Raw genomic sequence first — 19,006 nt, 5'->3', positions numbered from 1 at the left:
TTGGCCTGGCTCCAATTAATCCTCCCTCAAAGGCCAAAAAAGCCCTGCAAAGAGCCTTGTCCCACCTCCCCAAACACACTGCTTTTTGCTGACAGAAACCAAGATTTGAAGGCTGGCAATACAGATGCTGTTGCTTAACAACAGCCACTGAGGGTATTGATTCTTAAAGCTGCAGCTGCTGCTTTTATTATTTGGAAGGAGGTTAACCCCCATATATTGTTTTAAAGATTTTTTTTTTTGCAAACCAGGGGCATTTTTCCTGTTTGTAGAAAAATCTGTTTTGTTTGTCCATGGCTCCAGTCTCTGGATTTAGGTATCCACAGATTTGGTCGTGCTGTTAATTGGTGTATACTGTAGACTAGTGTTTCCCAACCTTTTCGAGGTCAGGGTACCCTTGACCTCACTCTTCATATCTCACGGTACCCCCGCCATCCCCCCCACCTTCCCCTCCCAATGCTCCTGCTAGCCACCGCCCACCTTCCCCTTCCATTGCCCCTGCTTGCCACACCCCCACCTTCCCCTCCCAGGGTGAAGGGAAGCACCCAGGGGCCAGCTCCATGTCCTTGCTGGTGCCAGTGGGAGACCACAAAAATGAGGGGGGGCGGTAGTGTTGCCACAGTACCCTTGGGACATGCTCACGGCACCCCAGGGTACCACGGAACCCTGGTTGAGAATGGCTGGTGTAGACTCTAACCATGATCCCCCTTGTAATCTGCATTTTGAAACTAAGATATTAATTCATTTTGCCAATTCTGGTTACAAGGGGAAGGGGGTCCAGTTAGTATCTTTGCTAATAGTGATACAAATATGACACCACAACCTGTTTTAAGCAAACCACAAGAAGGACAGGAAACTCAAGGGACTGGGGAGGTGTAAGCACATAGCACATTCCAGATTTGCTAATTTGCTAATCATGCTTAGGATATTGAGGAGTGTGACCACTGCCCATACTTTGCTTCCCCTGGAAAGTGCCCAGATAAAATCCCATCGAATCCTCTTACAACTGCCTGAGTTTGCAAGAACCATGTTGCTAGAGATATGGTAGAGTCCTTTCCGGCTCTGCGGTGTTGGATCCAAGTGAAAAGTGATCTTTCCTAGAAGGCAACATTGGATTGAGTGGAGTTCTAGTTGTTACTGTGTCGGATGCCCACGCTTACCTTGTTAGAGAAAACGTGTGTTATTTTTTGCCTTTACAACGGTTACCTTTATTCCTGCCAAGCTGCTCAACAGCTTATTTAGTAAATCCCTCCTGTGCATTCAAGGTCATACATGATCCCAAGAGTGATTCCAAAAGAGCAAACAGATTTCTCGGTAACCTCTGCTACTTCATTCCCCACGTGTCTTCATATAATTCCAGAGATGTCGCCAAGTCACCTTAAAGGCTAACACAATTTTATTCTAGGATAAGCTTTCACTGAATAGAGTCCTTTTTTTTTGAGATGCTATTCAGTGATTCCTCCCTAGGCTGATGGTTTTATACAGGAGGTATGAAACATGTAAACAGATTCAAGATGCCATGAAATACAAGAACTATATGGTGAAACGTAATTATGTGAAATCCACATCTATTCAAGAAAAGTGCAGAAACCATTGACTAGTTTTGTAAAGCTACTTAATCACTAACACGTTAAACAGGTCACTCACAAGGCAGTAAATTAAAGTTGAATTTTTCTTCTGTATTTAGAACCATTCCATAAGCTGCTTAATACCTACAGTGGGTTGGGAGAGCCCTAGGTTTTGTTAAAATACTGATACCTATAGTATATCATTTTCCTGATGCTCCAGTGCAAGGCCGTGCTGCTCCGTAAAGCCCTTTTGGCCCGCCCCCATTGGATGGGGCTAAAAGTTGGTATCTTGGTTTGTTGCAGGATCTAGTCCCTGAGTTTATCTCTCTTCATCGGAAACCCACGTTTATTGGTAAGAAGTTCTGGGTTAGGTGGCTGTAAGTGAGGAAATACCATCATCCCAGATGGGCTGTAGACAATGGTGGGATTCAAATAATTTAACAACCGGTTCCGAAAGGACTCAGTGGTGGGATTACAACCAGTTCTCCGAACGAGACAAAAAATTAGCTACCAGTTCTACCGAAGTGATGCAAATAGGCTGAATCCCACCACTAGATCTTCAATGATGTCAATCAATCAATCAATCAATCAATCAAATACCTTTAATGGCATATAAATAGAAAGAAATATCACAACCTTCCAGTTAATACAGTTTAGAACGACTTAAGATTATACCCTTTAAAAATTTGGCCCCAGCTTCCAGCACCTCATAGCAATGACTGTTTAAAAGAAATAATAACCTTCCATTTATCAGGTGTCCCTTCCCTTTCACGCAAGAGGGGGGTTATATACTTTTCTCCACCACTAGATCTTCAATGATGTATTGAACTGTTTTCAGCTGGGAGCTACAAGTGAACACCCGCGATGTTCTCTCGCCTTCCCTTCCACCAAATCACTGAACTCAGCTGCCTTCAACTGACCCTGCCTTCTTCTGGAATCTGGTAAAAGGAAGAGGGCCGCTGGGCAACTTTCTCGGATTTTGGGGGGCAGACCCTGGAAGGTATCTTTTGTCCTGGCTGTTCCCCTGGATGAAAAGCCCTGCAAACTAATCCTGAGCCAAAGCTGGAATTGCATTAAAACCATTTTGCCTTCCACATTCCCTTTTGGAAGATCTCGGGTACCATCAGAGAGAACAAGTGAACATCTGCGATGTTCTGTTATTTTTCAGGTCTGTTTATTAGGCTTTTTCTGGGTAGCAGTCTGACTTTAACTCCCTTGCTTTTTAAACTTCAGTAGGTAGGAATTATATTCCTAAGAATGTCTGTGACGGATCCATCCGGTGTGCCTCCCTGTCTAAGAAACAGGCTGTGCGCAAGAAGATGAAAGCCCAGAAAACCATGGATCTTCCAGGACATGGTTTGTTGTCTTGTATGAATCAAACCTTCTATAAGGTGTTCATTACTTCAATAAAGAATTCAGTGTTTCATCCCCCTTTGTGTCTTCTCCCCTAGTATTTGGTTTAAAGAAAAGGGCATTGGAATAAATTAGATCCTAATGATAAGTTAAGGGGGCGAACTTAAATCCTGCATGAGGTGTGTGACAATATGTCCCTTTCGTGGTGAAAACTCTTAGCTCACAAGATGTCTTCCTTTTGGTGATGTAGCAATTAAGCTAAGGAAATGTTAACAGTATTTTTTTATTCATACTTCAAAGAGGAGCTGAACTGAATAAAAAATCCATGATTAACTGCATTGTTTTTCAACATCTGTTCATATTCTGCACTCAGGTTTTAGCTCGTTGGGGTGCTTCTCATAATCAGATTTCTGCAATTTGTGGCAAAGCTGAAGAGAACGTGTTAGTTATTTGTGGTGGCAAAATCTGTCTAAAGCACCAGCAGTACAAATGTCTGCTCCTTTCCACCTTCAAGGGAAACCTTCCCCTTTGTGCTGTGTTCATTTCTTTTAAAAAGGAAATATCTCAAATATTAGTTTATTGTGTTTTTAAAATTTTTGCTTAAGGTTGCATCAGTAACAGCTGCCAAAACATGTCGTTAACTGTGAAAGAAGGTCTGCTTTGAAGGGCAGATAGTTCAATAAATAATGAGTTTTCATATGCAAGCGTTCCTATAAACCTATTACCATCTACTGACTGTCTTGGGTAGGGTGATTTTCCCGCTCTGTCTCCAAAGGAACTAATGGCAGTTTTCAGTAGAAATGATTTCAGGTTCAGGCGAGTTTGTTTTAATGACTGCAAAACAGATTCATGGGTTTTTTTGACCAACCACCATTCTAATATTCACGTCTCTATTAGTAGTAGTAGTAGTAGTAGTAGTAATATTTGTATTATTAGTAGTACTTCCATTGTTGCTATGGAATGAAGGTATCTTAGAAGAGAAGTTCGTGATGGATGGAGAATTTAAATGTTCAAGTTGCAACATGAATTACTATATTCTGTTCTCAGTTCATAGCATAGCTCAGTGATGGCGAACCTTTTCGAGACCGAGTGCCCAAACTGCAACCCAAAACCCACTTATTTATCGCAAAGTGCCAACATGGCAATTTAACCTGAACACTGAGGTTTTAGTATAGAAAAAACGGTTGGCTCCAAGGTACACATTACTCAGGAGTAAGCTTGGCGGTAGTCAGTGGCATTGCTTTGAAGCAACCGTGCAACGCTTCGAACGGGTGAATCACGACCCTAGGAGGGTTTACTCAGAAGCAAGACCCATTGCCAGCAACCAAGCTTACTCACAGGCAAAGGATAACGCTTTAGTTCTTCCCATGAAAATCAGTAGGGTTTAACAGCGCTTAACAGGGTTACCTACACTGCTTCCCCAAAACTAGGTCTTAGGTTTAATGCTAATAATCTCCTTGAAATAATTACACTATTATCACACGATGAACTCTGTGCACGTGTGCCCACAGAGAGGGCTCTGAGTGCCACCTCTGGCACCCGTGCCATAGGTTCGCCAGCACTGGTAGCTTATTTATATGGTGCCATGTATGGCTTGATACTTATGATAAGGTGATATTTATTTCAGCAGTTGTGATTTTTGTTGGTTTTTTGTTTATTTTTTAGGAATATAAAAAAAGGCTCCTCATTGAACTTTAGCTTTTGAATTTTTAAAATCTGACAGCTGTGATGTTGTCATTTGTGGGACTAGTATTATGATCCTTTCTACTTTGTTGTAGAATATGACATTTGGAAACCCTGGGGTCTTTTGCTGGCACTCTGATTGAATCATGTTGTATACTTCTGTTTGTAGCTAGTCTCAGAATAAGTCACCAAACTATTTAGCCTTTGGGATTTGTTGGTTTTTTCCATATGACATTGAAGGCAGATAATAAGTTCGAAAACTATGTGAATCAGGTCTGTGGTGTTGTGGTTAAGAGCAGGTGGACTCTAATCTGGAGAATCAGGTTTGATTCCCCACTCCTCCACATGAAGCCTGCTGTTTATGCCACTCTGCTGTTTAGCACCCAGAAAGGAGTGTACTTTGAAACAAGTGCCCCTTATTATCTCTGGTGGCAATTCCATTCAACAAACATTAGAACTGTCGAAGGCTTTCACGGCCGGAATCACTTGGGTGCTGTGTGGTTTCCGGGCTGTATGGCCGTGTTCTAGCAGCATTCTCTCCTGATGTTTCGCCTGCATCTGTGGCTGGCATCTTCAGAGGATCAGATCCTCTGAAGATGCCAGCCACAGATGCAGGCGAAACGTCAGGAGAGAATGCTGCTAGAACACGGCCATACAGCCCGGAAACCACACAGCACCCAAAACATTAGAACTCTTTTCTCTGTAGTACCAACCAAGAACAAATGTTGCCAGTCCCATTTATTGACTATTTTCGTTTTTTATTTCCTTGGTGACAATTCTATTCTTTGAGTTAGATTTATTAACAAAACTCGCTAACATAAATCTTGGATCAGCCACAGTTCTCTCAGAAGGCTGTCTCCGGGCATCATTTTCCCACCATACACCTCTGCAGTGCCCCACACCTTTTGGGGGTTTTCAAGGGAAGAGACATCTGGAGGTTGTTTGGCCTTTCTGAGAGAACCCAGAAATATTTTAAAAGGTGGAGCTCCAGATTCAAGTAAATTATTGATGGTGGAGCTCCAGATTCAAGTAAATAGCAAGTTACACAGGCATAGATGTTTCCATCTTCTGTGTGAACATTCCTCACCCAGAGCACCTGAGAGATGCTGGAAAATTTGCCGTAGATCTGAACATGCAACACTTGCTTGAACTTGCTTCAGAGGGGCTGTTTGAATGGAATTACTTATTTGCACCTTAGGATTAATAAATCCTGTCTTGCATTTTGAAACTCCTGGTGGCTCTGTTTACCGTCTGGTTTTGGGTTTTTTTTTTAATTCTGAAGTGTAGTAGACACTGTTGCCAAAATCATTCATCCTCTTTCATGGAAGTGGTGCCTGCTAACCAAAATATATCACATAAGTGTTTGTCTTAGTTGAAATATGTACATGTTCAAAACAGAAATGTTTCTGCCTGAAAGGTCAGCATTGGAGGCTACTGAGCCAAAACCCTCTTTCTTTCCACTGCCAGCTTAAAAGAAAAAAAAGGGTTGGGCAAAGTGATATTTGCGGCCACAGCTAGGGGCACAGTCGCAGTTGCCCACCAGGTGCCTTGGGGAGCTCACATGCAGGAGGTGAAAGCAAGGGCCTTCTGCTGCTGCTCCTGCTCCTGAGCACCTGGTCTGCTAAGGCATTTGCAATCTGAGATCAAGGAGGATCAAGATTGGTAGCCATAAATCGACTTCTCCTCCATAAATCTGTCCAAGCCCCTTTTAAAGCTACCCAGGTTAGTGGCCATCACCACCTCCTGTGGCAGCATATTCTGAAAAATGAAAATGGTATATTTTGGAAACGGCCTTACACATGACTCCAGAAGCCTTTTCTGCCTCTCCCGCCCCTTCTAGGTATTGTTTTTCTCATTAAAAGTGAAGGGGTTTGTTTTATTGGCTTCTTTACAAAGCTGTGGGTGGCTGTTTCAAAACCTTTCTCCACCTTGCTGTGGCTGCCTTTTTAAATTGTTAATACGATTAAAAAATCCAAGTGCCGCTTGTAACACTGAGAACTAATCTCGAGATCCTTTAGGTTTCTGAAGGAAGTATCTGGCTGCCTGCCTGCCTTCCTGTGAATTTATGATTAATAGACTGTTGTGATAGCAAGATAAACTCCTCAGCCCTTAAAATGAACACTAGAATTATGACCAGCAAGTGTATGTTTTTCTTGGCACAGCGTTCCAGGAGGCTGATATACTCCAGGCAAAACATGAACTCGAGCTTTGTCCGTTCGGCATTTGCTTCTAGGACAGGGGTCTGCAAACTGCGGCTCTTTAGATGTCCGTGGACTACAATTCCCATCATGGTGGCAGGGGCTGATGGGAATTGTAGTCCATGAACATCTGGAGAGCCGCAGGTTGCAGACCCCTGTTCTAGGAGATAGGCATTTGATAATCAGGCAGATTCTAAATTTTCCCGCAGCTGAGATGTTTGATGTGTGTCTTATAAATCCTTGTGACAGGACCTGGCTTCTGGCGTATGGCGCTCATCCGGGTCTGTGACTGCCATCTCATTATAGAGATCCATTTCTGTTCAAAAGGGTGGCCAGAGGTCCTGGTCAAACATTGTAGTTCTTCTGTGAGGTGGTGGAAAGTGCTGTGAAATTACAGCAGACCTGTGGCCACCCCATAGGACCGTGGTGGCGAACCTTTGGCACTCCAGATGTTATGGACTACAATTCCCATCAGCCCCTGCCAGCATGGCCAATTGGCCTCACAGAAGGACCACAATGTTGGACCAGGACCTCTGGCCACCCTTTCGAACAGAAATGGATCTCTGTAATGAGGTGGCAGTCACAGACCCGGACGAGTGCCATATGCCAGAAGCCAGGTCTTGACACAAGGATTTATAAGACACACATTGGCCATGCTGGCAGGGGCTGATGGGAATTGTAGTCCATAACATCTGGAGTGCCAAAGGTTCGCCACCACGGCCATAGGACTTTCAAGGCAAGAGATGCTCAGAGGTGGTTTGCCATTGCCTGTCTCCGCTTGGGCTGAGAGAATTCTGAGAGAACTGTGACTGGCCCAAGGTCACCCAGCAGGGTTCATGTGTAGACATGGGGAATTGAATTGAGTTCTCTAGATTAGAGACTGCCTCTCTTAACTGCTAGATTCCGCTGGCTCCCTCTGTGTCAGTCAACAGAAAAAATCCTTCTGTGAGGTGGTGATTCTTGGGATGCTGGCTGCAGTGTTTTAAAAAAACACTTTTTATATAGCCTGACTGGCCAGTCTGTACCGTGCCACACAGTCATGACTGGAAGTCGTTTGGCCTAACTGCAGGCTGTGTGATTGTCACTTTCAGCGAGGTCCCTGCGAAGCACAGCTGTTACTTCTGATGGTTTCTGTCTGGGGACCAGAACACACGAGGCACCCGAAGTAGGACACAAATGTTGAGAAGGTGGACACAGTTGGTAGTTCACAGTAGGGTAAGGAGAAAAGAGGGAAAAATGACATACAGCATCCATTTACAGTTTCTCTAAGTTGTAAAGAAATACTCTCGAGAAGCTATTGAGAGATCTGGAAGGAGGAAAAAGTCAAGAATTTGTACAACTACATTTGAACAATAAAAGTGTGTTGACTTCCCACTGAGTCAACAGATTATGGTTGTCAGAGGCACACTTTGTTTACTGTTGAGACAGTCCATCAGTACTCTTTCACTGTAAGCTGAACACGGCTGACACATGGTTGGATGTTGAGGGAGCTATTTTTTGTCTTCATACTGTTGCAGCTATGCACCTCAGATTTAGAACTAAACAAATGGAAAGGAAATATCCACATCGACCTGGTGCCATTTTGCATTGGTAACGCTTCTAAAACACATGCTTTAGAGCAGTCTTCTCTCAAGTGTTTTCAAGAACTAAATTCTGTGATTTGATGATAGAATAGGGAGAGTTTACTTTTGTGATTGTCTTTTATTATGTTTCTTTTTTTTTAATTTATCACAGTTCTTGTGTCTGATTTGCAGATATGTTGACGACGTGATTAGCCGTATCGACAGAATGTTTCCTGAAATGTCCATTCACTTATCCCGGCCAAATGGGACCTCTGCAATGTTGATGGTAGGTTCAAGTTTGTGGCAGGTTTGTTTGGGGAGCCCGAGAATGTTCCAAGAGATCCATACGTTCTGCTTACCTCTTTCCAAAAGGTAGAGTTGGATGTGTTAAAGAGCAAAACTGTCTTCGGGTGTTTTTTTTAATTATACACTGCCTGAATATCTAAATATCTGCAAGGTAGTTTGCAATACTGTAAACATCATAAAACTGTGACACCTTAACATAAAGGAAGAGTAGCAGAAAAACAAAATTAAAATAAATTTCAAATAGCATCATGAAGTCGTTAAGGGCGACGCAAGGAATAGGCGAGACGCAGCGATATCATCCGGTGGAGAGAAGCCAGTGGTGATATAGCGTGATCCGTGGATCTGGCTACTCTGCCGAGCTGGCGGTCCCTGGCACCTTTTATTAGGGTTTTTGGGAAGGCGGGAGAGCGGGAGAATGTTGCACAATACATGAATCATAGGGGCTGCGTACATGCAGGAGGAAACGTTCCTGTCTGGGTCTAATCCACACCTGGAGGTATGCACCTTTTGTCCCTTTGTCCAGGACATCTTGTGACCCGTGAGTCATGGGGGTCTTGTGACCGGTAAGTGTGCTTGCCCAGAGGGCAACAGATGGCGCAGTCATTCCTGTGCTCTGTCTGAAGCTCTGCCGGGTTCACTGGCTCACCCCTACAGCATCACATTTTAAAATGAGGACTTTTTTTAAAGGTGTAAAAGTTGAGACCAGGCTGCCCTAAACTAGGAGGGCTGCTGATAAAACTCCATGAGGAAGCAGGGACTAAAAGACTTAAGAAAATGAAAATGTCTTTGCCTGGCATTTCAAGAAATATAAATCCAGCACAAGGCCAGCTTGTTTGGGGAGGGAGTTCCGCCACACAAGTGCCTGTACAGGGAAGACCTTGGCTCAGAGGTGGGATTCTGCAGGTTCTCACCAGTTCCCGAGAGTGGGTTACTAATTATTTGCGTGTGCCGAGAGGGGGTTACTAATGGGGTCCACTTTTCCATCTCCACGCCCTCGCCTCCCCGAGAGGCATCCTGCCTTTGAACGTGAAGGTTCCATATAGCAATTGCGACTAATAATGGGACTCCCTGAACTGGGTTAATCCCTTTCAGGTACTGCAATTCATTGATTCTCAGCCTTTCCTACCTTTTATCTCGCCAGTCTCTATCAAAGAACCTGTGTGTTTCACCATTGCTGTGTTCAGATTTGTGAGTTAGGGCATTTTCTATAATGTGATGACGATTTAGAAATGACCTGGTGGAAAAAATTTGGGGGGGGGGTCGTGGTGGGGTGGCTGCCCATGGGAGGGGAGGGAATCCAACTCAGGTTTTGCCCAGTTGCCTAGATACGCCTCTGCCCCCTTTGCTGAGGGGGGGCTGGCGAGGGAACCTGTTACTAAAAATTTTGGATCCCACCACTGCCTTGGCTCCAATGTTCACCCATCTAATCTCCAAAGCAGAGGTGTCAAACATGTGGTCTGTGGGTAGGATACGGCCCTTTGAGAGGGCTTATCAGGCTGGGTGTCACCAGTCCAAAGTTACAGGCCACCTGGGCAAAGGGGTGCATATAGATGTTAAGTAACATCAGCGAAAGGATGACCTCTTGTGAGACACTGCACACCAGTGGATAGTGTGGTGAGGCACTCTTCCCTAATGCCACCCTTTGTTCCCAACCCTGAAGAAATGGGACAAGTCAACTGCAAGACAATCCCATGTATTCCAGCATTGACAGGATGGTGTGTCAGAAGACCATAGTCAACCGTGTTGAATGCTGCTATTAAATCTAATAACAACAGCAGCACTGACCTGCCTTTGTCTAGTTGTCTCTGAAGCAGCATCCAGGGAACTTTGGAGTTGCTTTGCATCCTCTCTCTCAACTACCTTACTCAAGAAAGGCAAATGGGGCAATGGGTGGTAGTTGGATGGCTCAAGAGGATCTAAGAATGGTTTTTTTAAGAGCAGCTTTCCCACTACCTCTTTCAACATCATCGGAAAGACCCCTGAAGACAGGGACAGATTATTTATTTATTTTATTTATATATTAGATTTTATACCGCCCATCCCCGAAGGGCTCTGGGCGGCATACAGCAGGCCTGCAACAACAATACATAATAACATTAAACACAGCAAGCTAAAAACAACATTTTACACATAATAACTAAGTTAATTTAAAACAATTTGCAAATCTATGACCATAAAAACACAGCAGCAGTAATATTATATGGCGCCCGATCCCAAGGCCGGGAGGGGACAGTGCTGATTAGATAGTATATCAGGCATGCCAATGATGGTGTGGCACGCAGCACAAGGGCATCCTAGAGGGGGAATATGTAGCTGGCCTCACCAAAGGCCTGTGGAACAAAACTGTTTTACAGGCCCTGCGGAATTCACCAAGATCCCGCAGGGCCTGCACCTCTGATGGTACCAGGCAGGGGCCAGGGCCGTAAAAGCCCTGGCCCGGGAAGAGGCCAGCCACATCATGGAGGGGCCAGAGGCCACCAGTAAATTTGCCTATGCCTCCTAAGGGGACCCACTGGCTTTAACCAGCCAAGATGAGCCTGGGTCCAAGGGGCAAGTGGTAGGCTTCACAGCTGCCAGGATCCTGTCAACATTGGCCTGGGACAGTTGACTGAATTGGTCCAGTACTGGACCAGGAGATGGCCAAGGGGCCCCCAGTTCACCATTATTATTATTATTATTATTATTATTATTATTATTATTATTATTATTATTATTAGTAGTAGTAGTAGTAGTAGTAGTAGTAGTAGTAGTAGTAGTAGTAGATTTAATATACCGCCCTATCCCCGAAGGGCTCAGGGCGGTGCACAAAAAACATCACATATTAAAACATCATATATAAAAACATAAATACAATATAAACAGCAATTTTAAGCTAAAACAGCACCCCGCGAAACCCTTACATGACCCTCCTAAAAAGAAATAAAGAGAGAATAATGGGTCCCGACGATGTTAGGGACCCAATAGAAAGCAAGGGGAGGGCGCTGGGGCACCTTCAGCGGCTGGTGTCTCCAAAGGCCCGGTGGAACAACTCAGTCTTACAGGCCCTGCGGAATTCCCCAAGGCCCGGACAATCTGTATCAATATTGGCAGGGAGGCCTCACAGCTGGTTGCCAAATCTCTTTCTTTTCCAAGGAGCTCCGTGAGGACTGTTGAAGATCGAATTACCCTAAATTACCCTTAATCGTTGAGCTGGGTGAGCGCTGGCGGAAGAGAAAATTGTTTTTCTGCCTTTTGAATCATTTTTACTCATTGGCTTTTAATATTTTGGGCATGACTCAGGGCACCCTTATCTGATGGCAGAGTGGTGTTTATTTTTAAATATGCCTTTTAAAAATATGTGAACTGGAGTGCTGTGTGGTTTCCAGGCTGTATGGCCGTGTTCTAGCAGTGTTCTAGCAGCATTCTCTAGCAGTGTTCTAGCAGCATCTCTCTGAAGATGCCAGCCGCAGATTGCAGGCGAAACGTCAGGAGAGAATGCTGCTAGAACACGGCCATACAGCCCGGAAACCACACAGCACCCCAGTGATTCTGGATGTGAAAGCCTTTGACAATATGTGAACTGATTGGTTCAAAGAACACAAAGCATCTTTCCGTAAGAGTGATGACAATTGGCCAACCAAATGTAAAGGCTCCTGAGCACTATTGGGCCTGTCCTGGATTAAATACAAGGAGGACAAAAAAAATATTTTGATACCAAATTGTGATAAAAATGAAGTATTGTAAGACATTTTATTGTATTATTAGCTTCCCTGCTGTTCAGGTTCTAACAGCCCCTACTGTGGTTTGGAATTCTTGATATTGAACAGATTTTCAATACAATCCTCACAAGCTCCATTACCCATAATAAAGCTCATTGTCACGCTTGGTTTTGGTTAGTCAACTGCCTAATTATCCAGCTTTTAATTTTCTTTGAACAGACGAAACATTGTTCAAGGATTAACTGAATCAGATCATTTTTTTTTAAAAAAACACCACCCTCCTGTTTTCACTGTCGTCTACATTAATTTGTAATTTCACGATTCACCTAGTGGAACAATATATTATGTATAATGGATTACGCCTTCCAAGGCCTCTTACGAATCCATTCATTTTTAGCTGGCATTATATCCCTCTAATTGCTTGTAAGTCTGCTGTGGTACTCACACTGCTTTCAGTATGTACCCAAATTTAAAATCATCTTTATTTAATAGCAGGGCCAAATTCATCCTGATACTGAGCACTTCCAGCGAGTGGGAGTTGACAGCATAACATTTGCAATGCTGTGTGTCTGTTTTCAGTTCTAATAGTTGTATAGTTCATAATGATAATTTGATTTGATAAGTACCGTGTTTCCCTGAAAATATGACAGTGACTTATATTAATTTTTGCTCCCAAAGATGCCCTATGTCTTATTTTCAAGGGATGTCTTATTTTTCCGCTCCACAGCTGCATGCTCTGGTGTTCTGTCCGACGAGCATGCTTCCAAACAAAAACTTTGCTACGTCTTACTTTCGGGGGATGCTTTATATTTATCACTTCAGCAAAACCTCTACTATGTCTTATTCTCCAGGGATGTCTTATTTTCGGGGAAACAGGGTACTAATTAATATACAGGAGGATTTCTATGAAATCCACTAACAAGGTATTAAGAACATAACAACATAAGAAAGAGCCTGCTGGATCAGACCAGAGTCCATCTAGTCCAGCATTCTGCTACTCGCAGTGGCCCACCAGATGCCTTTGGGAGCTCACATGCACGGTGTGAAAGCAAGGGCCTTCTTCTGCTGCTGCTGCTCCTGAGCACCTGGTCTGCTAAGGCATTTGCAATCTCAGATCAAGGAGGATCAAGATTGGTAGCCATTGGTAGAGATCGATTTCTCCTTCATAAAGCTGTCCAAGCCCCTTTTAAAGACCTCTGAGGAATACCAGGGTTATGATGCAGACAGCGGCGTAGGGCCAAGGGGGCGGGGTGGGGAATGATGCACTGGGCGTGCGCCAGTGCAGGGGCGTGGCGGGGTGCAGGACTCAGGCATGCCCCAGGCGCAATTCCCCCTCGCTCCGCCCCTGGATACAGAGGCAGGGATCCCTTGTGTTTTGGATCAGGAATGCCTTCCAGGTTGCATGGAAGCTTTCTCTTAGCATTAATATTATTTTGTAGCGTGCGTTGCAGGCTCTCCGAGCCTCTCTTCTTCTAAAATGGTGGTTTCTTGTTATGGCTAAAAAGAATAGACAAGGCAGCTGTCTGAACAGCGGGCAGCTCATGACTCCTCTGCATTCTGCTTTGGTTCTGGCTGGTATTCCTACCTGGTGCAAAGTTGAGGCCTGTGATCAAGGCTTCTGCTAGACTCGCAAAATAAATGTGCATTCTTCAGGGAAAGACTACTTCCCTATCCAGGTACCTGCAGAGCTGTTGTCTAAACCACAGGCTCATATTAGAGAGAAGAAAGGCAAGGCTTTGTGACAAAATTCAAGGAGTACAACTTTATTAAAGGCAGTGAAATGTTTCTTCGTTGGAACTTTCCAAGGTTTAAAAAAAAAAAAAATGTGAGTATCTTGACCACTTTTTTAAAAGTTACACTCCAGAAATGGGCTCAACAAATCAATGCAGAGACAAAAGCCGGGTTTCGAAGACAAATTGAAGCTACCAAAGGGAAATCCCCTTCGATCATCGCGATAGTTCTAGACCCACCTAGCAGCCAAATATGCCACAGCAGGCCACATTGCAAACTCTGTGCTGCCTTCATTGATTTGAAGGCAGCTTTTGACACAGTTCCCAGAGGACTTCTCTGGGTCAAGCTTGCTTCTCTTGGTATTGAGGACAGACTGCTCTTCCTCATAAGGCAAATCTATTCGGGCACCAGCTGTCGTATCAAGTGCTCTCAGGAAGGCCTTCTTCCTGACCCCTTAGAGGCTAACAAAGGAGTTAAACAGGGATGCGTGTTGGCCCCCACACTTTTTAATCTTTATTTGAGTGACCTCCCCTCACTTCTGACAGGTCCCAACTTCCACGCTCCCAATCTTTCATCACATTTTTTATCAACCCTGCTTTACGCGGATGACTCTGTTCTGCTATCACGTTCCAGGGTGGGTCTAAGGCGGCTCAGGAAACAATTCTCTGAGTACTGCAACACCAACAAATTAACAACTATCAGAAAACCAAAATCATGGTTTTTGCCAGATCCCGCAAAAAATATTTCTGGAAACTAAACAATGTTCTTCTTGAGCAAGTTACACCAAATTCTTTGCAAAGAAGACTCGCAATCAACGTTTTTCTGGCAGAAGGCACAGTGATAAGCAATGCCTGCAGCTTGCTAACTTCCAACATCAGTCTTTAGAAATTGACTAGAGAGACTGGAGTGTGCATGAGAGTTTTAGAGGCATATCCTGCTCTTCCTCCAAGGGAGAGGCTTTCTTCCCTTCACCATTTTTTCTTCTTCTCAGCAACCCTGTCTGGTAGGCTGTGTGAAGGTGACTGTCCCAAGGTCACCCAGCCAGGGACGTAGGTATAGATTTTTTTATGGGGGGTTTCAGGGGGGCCACACCCCCACCCGCCCCTAGGGCATGGCCGTGCCTCCCCAAGCCCCGCCTCTGGCCTAGCTCTTATAAAAGCAGCTCTCCGAGGTCAGGGATGGCAGACTCCCCTGCCCTGCCCTCCCCTGCCCCTCCCCTCTGGGCAGAGGCATAGAGGGAAAATGGAGCCTGGTGCAAAATCTGAGTTTTGCGCCCCCCCCAATGGAGGATGGGGGCACCCCCTTTGGGAGTCCATAACCTTGGGCCCCAGAACCAAACCTCACCAAACCCGGGTAGTATCATCCGGAGAGTCCCCCAAACAATCTCTGAAAGTTTGGTGCTGCTAGCCCAAACAATGCGCCCCCTGCAGGTCAAAAACCAAAAAAGCACTAAAATGTTTTTAAAACCCACAAACAGAGGGGCGGAGCTTCGGACATGAATGGGGGGGTTCAAACTCGAGAAAACCCCCCCCCACCTACGTCCATGCACCCAGCGAGTGGAGATTTCAGTGCAAGGAAATGGCCGGGTGGAGGTTCGAACCTAACCCTTCCCATCCTAAGTCAGGACACTGACCCTATATATCACTAGATCTGTGGAAGAGGAGCTTCGCTGGCAGTGTGCCTGTACCATAAACTGGGGAGGTTCATGTTGGCAAATCATGAAGTATGTTGGCTTAAAAATTTCCCCTTTCGACTTCAAGCAGTGTTTGTTATCAACCCCTGGCTACCAGGGGATGTTCCTTGGACAGAATACAAGCTGCAATCGGAAAGCAAGGATAACAACCTAATTCCTAAGGGCCTCCCCGGTGGGCTCCGAGCAGATGCAGAGATGCTGTCCTGTGAGACCAGCTTTCCTCTGGACCAGGGGTCTGCAACCTGCGGCTCTCCAGATGTTCCTGGACTACAAATCCCATCATGGTGGCAGGGGCTGATGGGAATTGTAGTCCATGAACATCTGGAGAGCCGCAGGTTGCAGACCCCTGCTCCGGACAGTCCACTTGCTCTGCCTTGCTCTGCCTGACACACACACAGCAATTGTGCCTCATTAGGCTGGATTTATACCACACGGTCCAAGCAAATAAATAATTGAAACCCTTTTCCAAAGCAGTCTGAAGTCCTCTGCTGATTTTTAAAGCAGTTTATTGTGTTAGCTTTGGATAGCAGTCTAATCCCAGTGCTCCCCATTGATTCTTCAATTAATCTTTTAATTGCGTTCGCATATGAAAAGAATTGCAAACATTCAGCTATATTTGCCCTAATGAAGGGGTCGCGTGAAAGACATTCTCTTTGTGTCCAGGGTGCCTTTTTCTTAAACTCTTTTCCATTGTTCCCAGTTTCGGTATAATAAATGGGGATATCCTTTTGAGATATTAACTATGATAATGAAAAACACTGAACTTAATGAATCTTTTATGCAAACATTGTATGTAATGGTCTAGTAGGGAGCAAGAGACATTAAACACAAACGCCTGGTCCGTGCTCACCCACGTTGGCCTTTTGAACTTGTTCGGTCACTCATTTTTTCCCTGTGTTAAAAAAATTATCAATGGTCAAACTAACTACTTATATAATATTTCCTGCTCCTAAATTATGGGTTGCACATACTTCTGTTCTTTGTATACTTTCGCTTCAGAGCCAAACCCAGATTCCAGCTTCATCAGTGGCGTAGGAGGTTAAGAGCTCGTGTATCTAACCTGGAGGAACCAGGTTTGATTCCCAGCTCTGCCGCCTGCACTGTGGAGGCTTTTCTGGGGAATTCAGATTAGCCTGTACAGTCCCACACACGCCAGCTGGGTGACCTTGGGCTAGTCACAGCTTCTCGGAGCTCTCTCAGCCCCACCCACCTCACAGGGTGTTTGTTGTGAGGAGGGAAGGGCAAGGAGATTGTCAGCCCCTTTGAGTCTCCGACAGGAGAGAAAGGGGGGATATAAATCCAAACTCTTCTTCTTCTTCATCAAATTTGACTTGCTGAAACAGAATTCACTGCAAATCTCTTTTCAGCCCGAGTTTCCTGCAAAGTAGTTTGCATATAAACATATAGATTTTCGTAATGTAGGAGGAGGAGCCTTATTGGGCAATACAAAATCCGGAACAAGAACCAAAATCTGTGTGATAATCAGGATCAACCAGACTGATGCAAAACACTGCTTAAGTTTTCAAACGTATCAGAACTCTTTGCCAGGCCAGCTGCTACAAAAATTTAAAAGATGAAAGGGGGAAAGCAAGTTTCCCAGACCAAGACCTGAACATCCTGTCTTGTCAGCCTTCGGTGTTGGATGCTGGCAAATTCACTGTGAGGTTGCTGTCGGCGTTTGATTCCAGCACTTGCATGCTGGGAAGAACAAGCAGAGAACGGTGGGTCATCTCATTTGAAAAATAAAGTCCAGCAAGTCCAAGGGTAACTCTTTTATACAGGAGGTATGAAACATATAAACAGATTGAAGATGCCATGAAATACAAGAACTATATGGTGAAATGTAATTATGTGAAATCCACATCTATTCAAGAAAAGTGCAGAAACCATTGACTAGTTTTGTTAAGCTACTTAATATCTATAATGGGTTGGGAGAGCCCTGGGTTTTGTTAAAATACTGATACCTATAGTATACCATTTTCCTGATGCACCAGTGCAAGGCCGTACTGCTCCTTAAAGCCCTTTTGGCCCGCCCCCATTGGATGGGATTAAAAGTTGGTATCTGTAAAGGATTCAATGGTGTTGATGAACGGGTCAGCCGCCTGGCCTTGAAACCCACGTTTATTGGTAAGAAGTTCTGGGTTAGGTGGCTGTAAGTGAGGAAATACCATCATCCCAGATGGGCTGTAGACAATGGTGGGATTCAAATAATTTAACAACCGGTTCCGAAAGGACTCAGTGGTGGGATTACAACCAGTTCTCCGAACGAGACAAAAAATTAGCTACCAGTTCTACCGAAGTGATGCAAATAGGCTGAATCCCACCACTAGATCTTCAATGATGTCAATCAATCAATCAATCAATCAATCAAATACCTTTAATGGCATATAAATAGAAAGAAATATCACAACCTTCCAGTTAATACAGTTTAGAACGACTTAAGATTATACCCTTTAAAAATGAATAAACGGTCTTTTACACCCAAAAAGCCTTTTATTTCTGCTTCTACACGTTTATTGGTAAGAAGTTTTGGGTTAGGTGGCTGTAAGCGAGGAAATACCATCATCCCAGATGGGCTGTAGATCTTCAATGATATATTGAACTGTTTTCAGCTGGGAGCTACAAGTGAACATCTGTGTTGTTCTCTTGCCTTCTCTTCCACCAAATCACTGAACTCAGCTGCCTTCAACTGGCCCTGCCTTCCTCTGGAATCTGGTAAAAGGAAGAGGGCCGCCAGGCAACTTCCTTGGCTTTCGGGAAGGCATCTTTTGTCCCTGGAAGGCATCTTTTGTCCTGGCTGTTCACCTGGATGAAAAGCCCTGCAAACTAGTCCTGAGCCAAAGCTGGAATTGCATTAATACCGGTTTGCCTTCCACATTCCCTTTTTGAAGGTGGGTGTCATCAGGGAGATAAGTTCACCCCCTCTAAAGTGGCATTTAACATCATGAATTTTATCTCCCCACCCTCACTTTTAAAGAAGGGGATGACACTGAGCTGTGCATTCAGTGTAAAGATGGATTTTTTTTCCCAGAGGGGATTCTGTGTAATTTAGTGGAAGTTTAATGCCTAATAAAGTTTTCTCTCTCTCAATTTAGTGGGAGACCATCTCTCTCCACCTCTACAACTTTTAACCAAAACAATAAAATCCCACAAAAACCCAGCACAGCACCAAATGTAAACTTGCCGCTGCAGTCCACCCCAAAACTACACAATCTCT

At 44.4% G+C, this 19,006-nt stretch overlaps 1 protein-coding gene across 1 annotated transcript in view; it reads left to right on the top strand.

Moving 5' to 3' along the window:
- The window catches only part of LOC125441544 (mediator of RNA polymerase II transcription subunit 27-like), a 136,315-nt gene that overhangs the window by 46,256 nt on the left and 71,053 nt on the right, over positions 1–19,006 (top strand). Inside the window, exon 2 of the mRNA XM_048512153.1 lies at positions 8,534–8,647. Coding sequence (XP_048368110.1) covers positions 8,534–8,647 — 114 coding nt within the window. The remainder of the gene's footprint in view (positions 1–8,533; positions 8,648–19,006) is intronic.

Source organism: Sphaerodactylus townsendi, linkage group LG12, assembly GCF_021028975.2.
Source record: "Sphaerodactylus townsendi isolate TG3544 linkage group LG12, MPM_Stown_v2.3, whole genome shotgun sequence".
NCBI lineage: Eukaryota > Metazoa > Chordata > Lepidosauria > Squamata > Sphaerodactylidae > Sphaerodactylus > Sphaerodactylus townsendi.
This window is presented reverse-complemented; position numbering and strand designations above follow the sequence as displayed.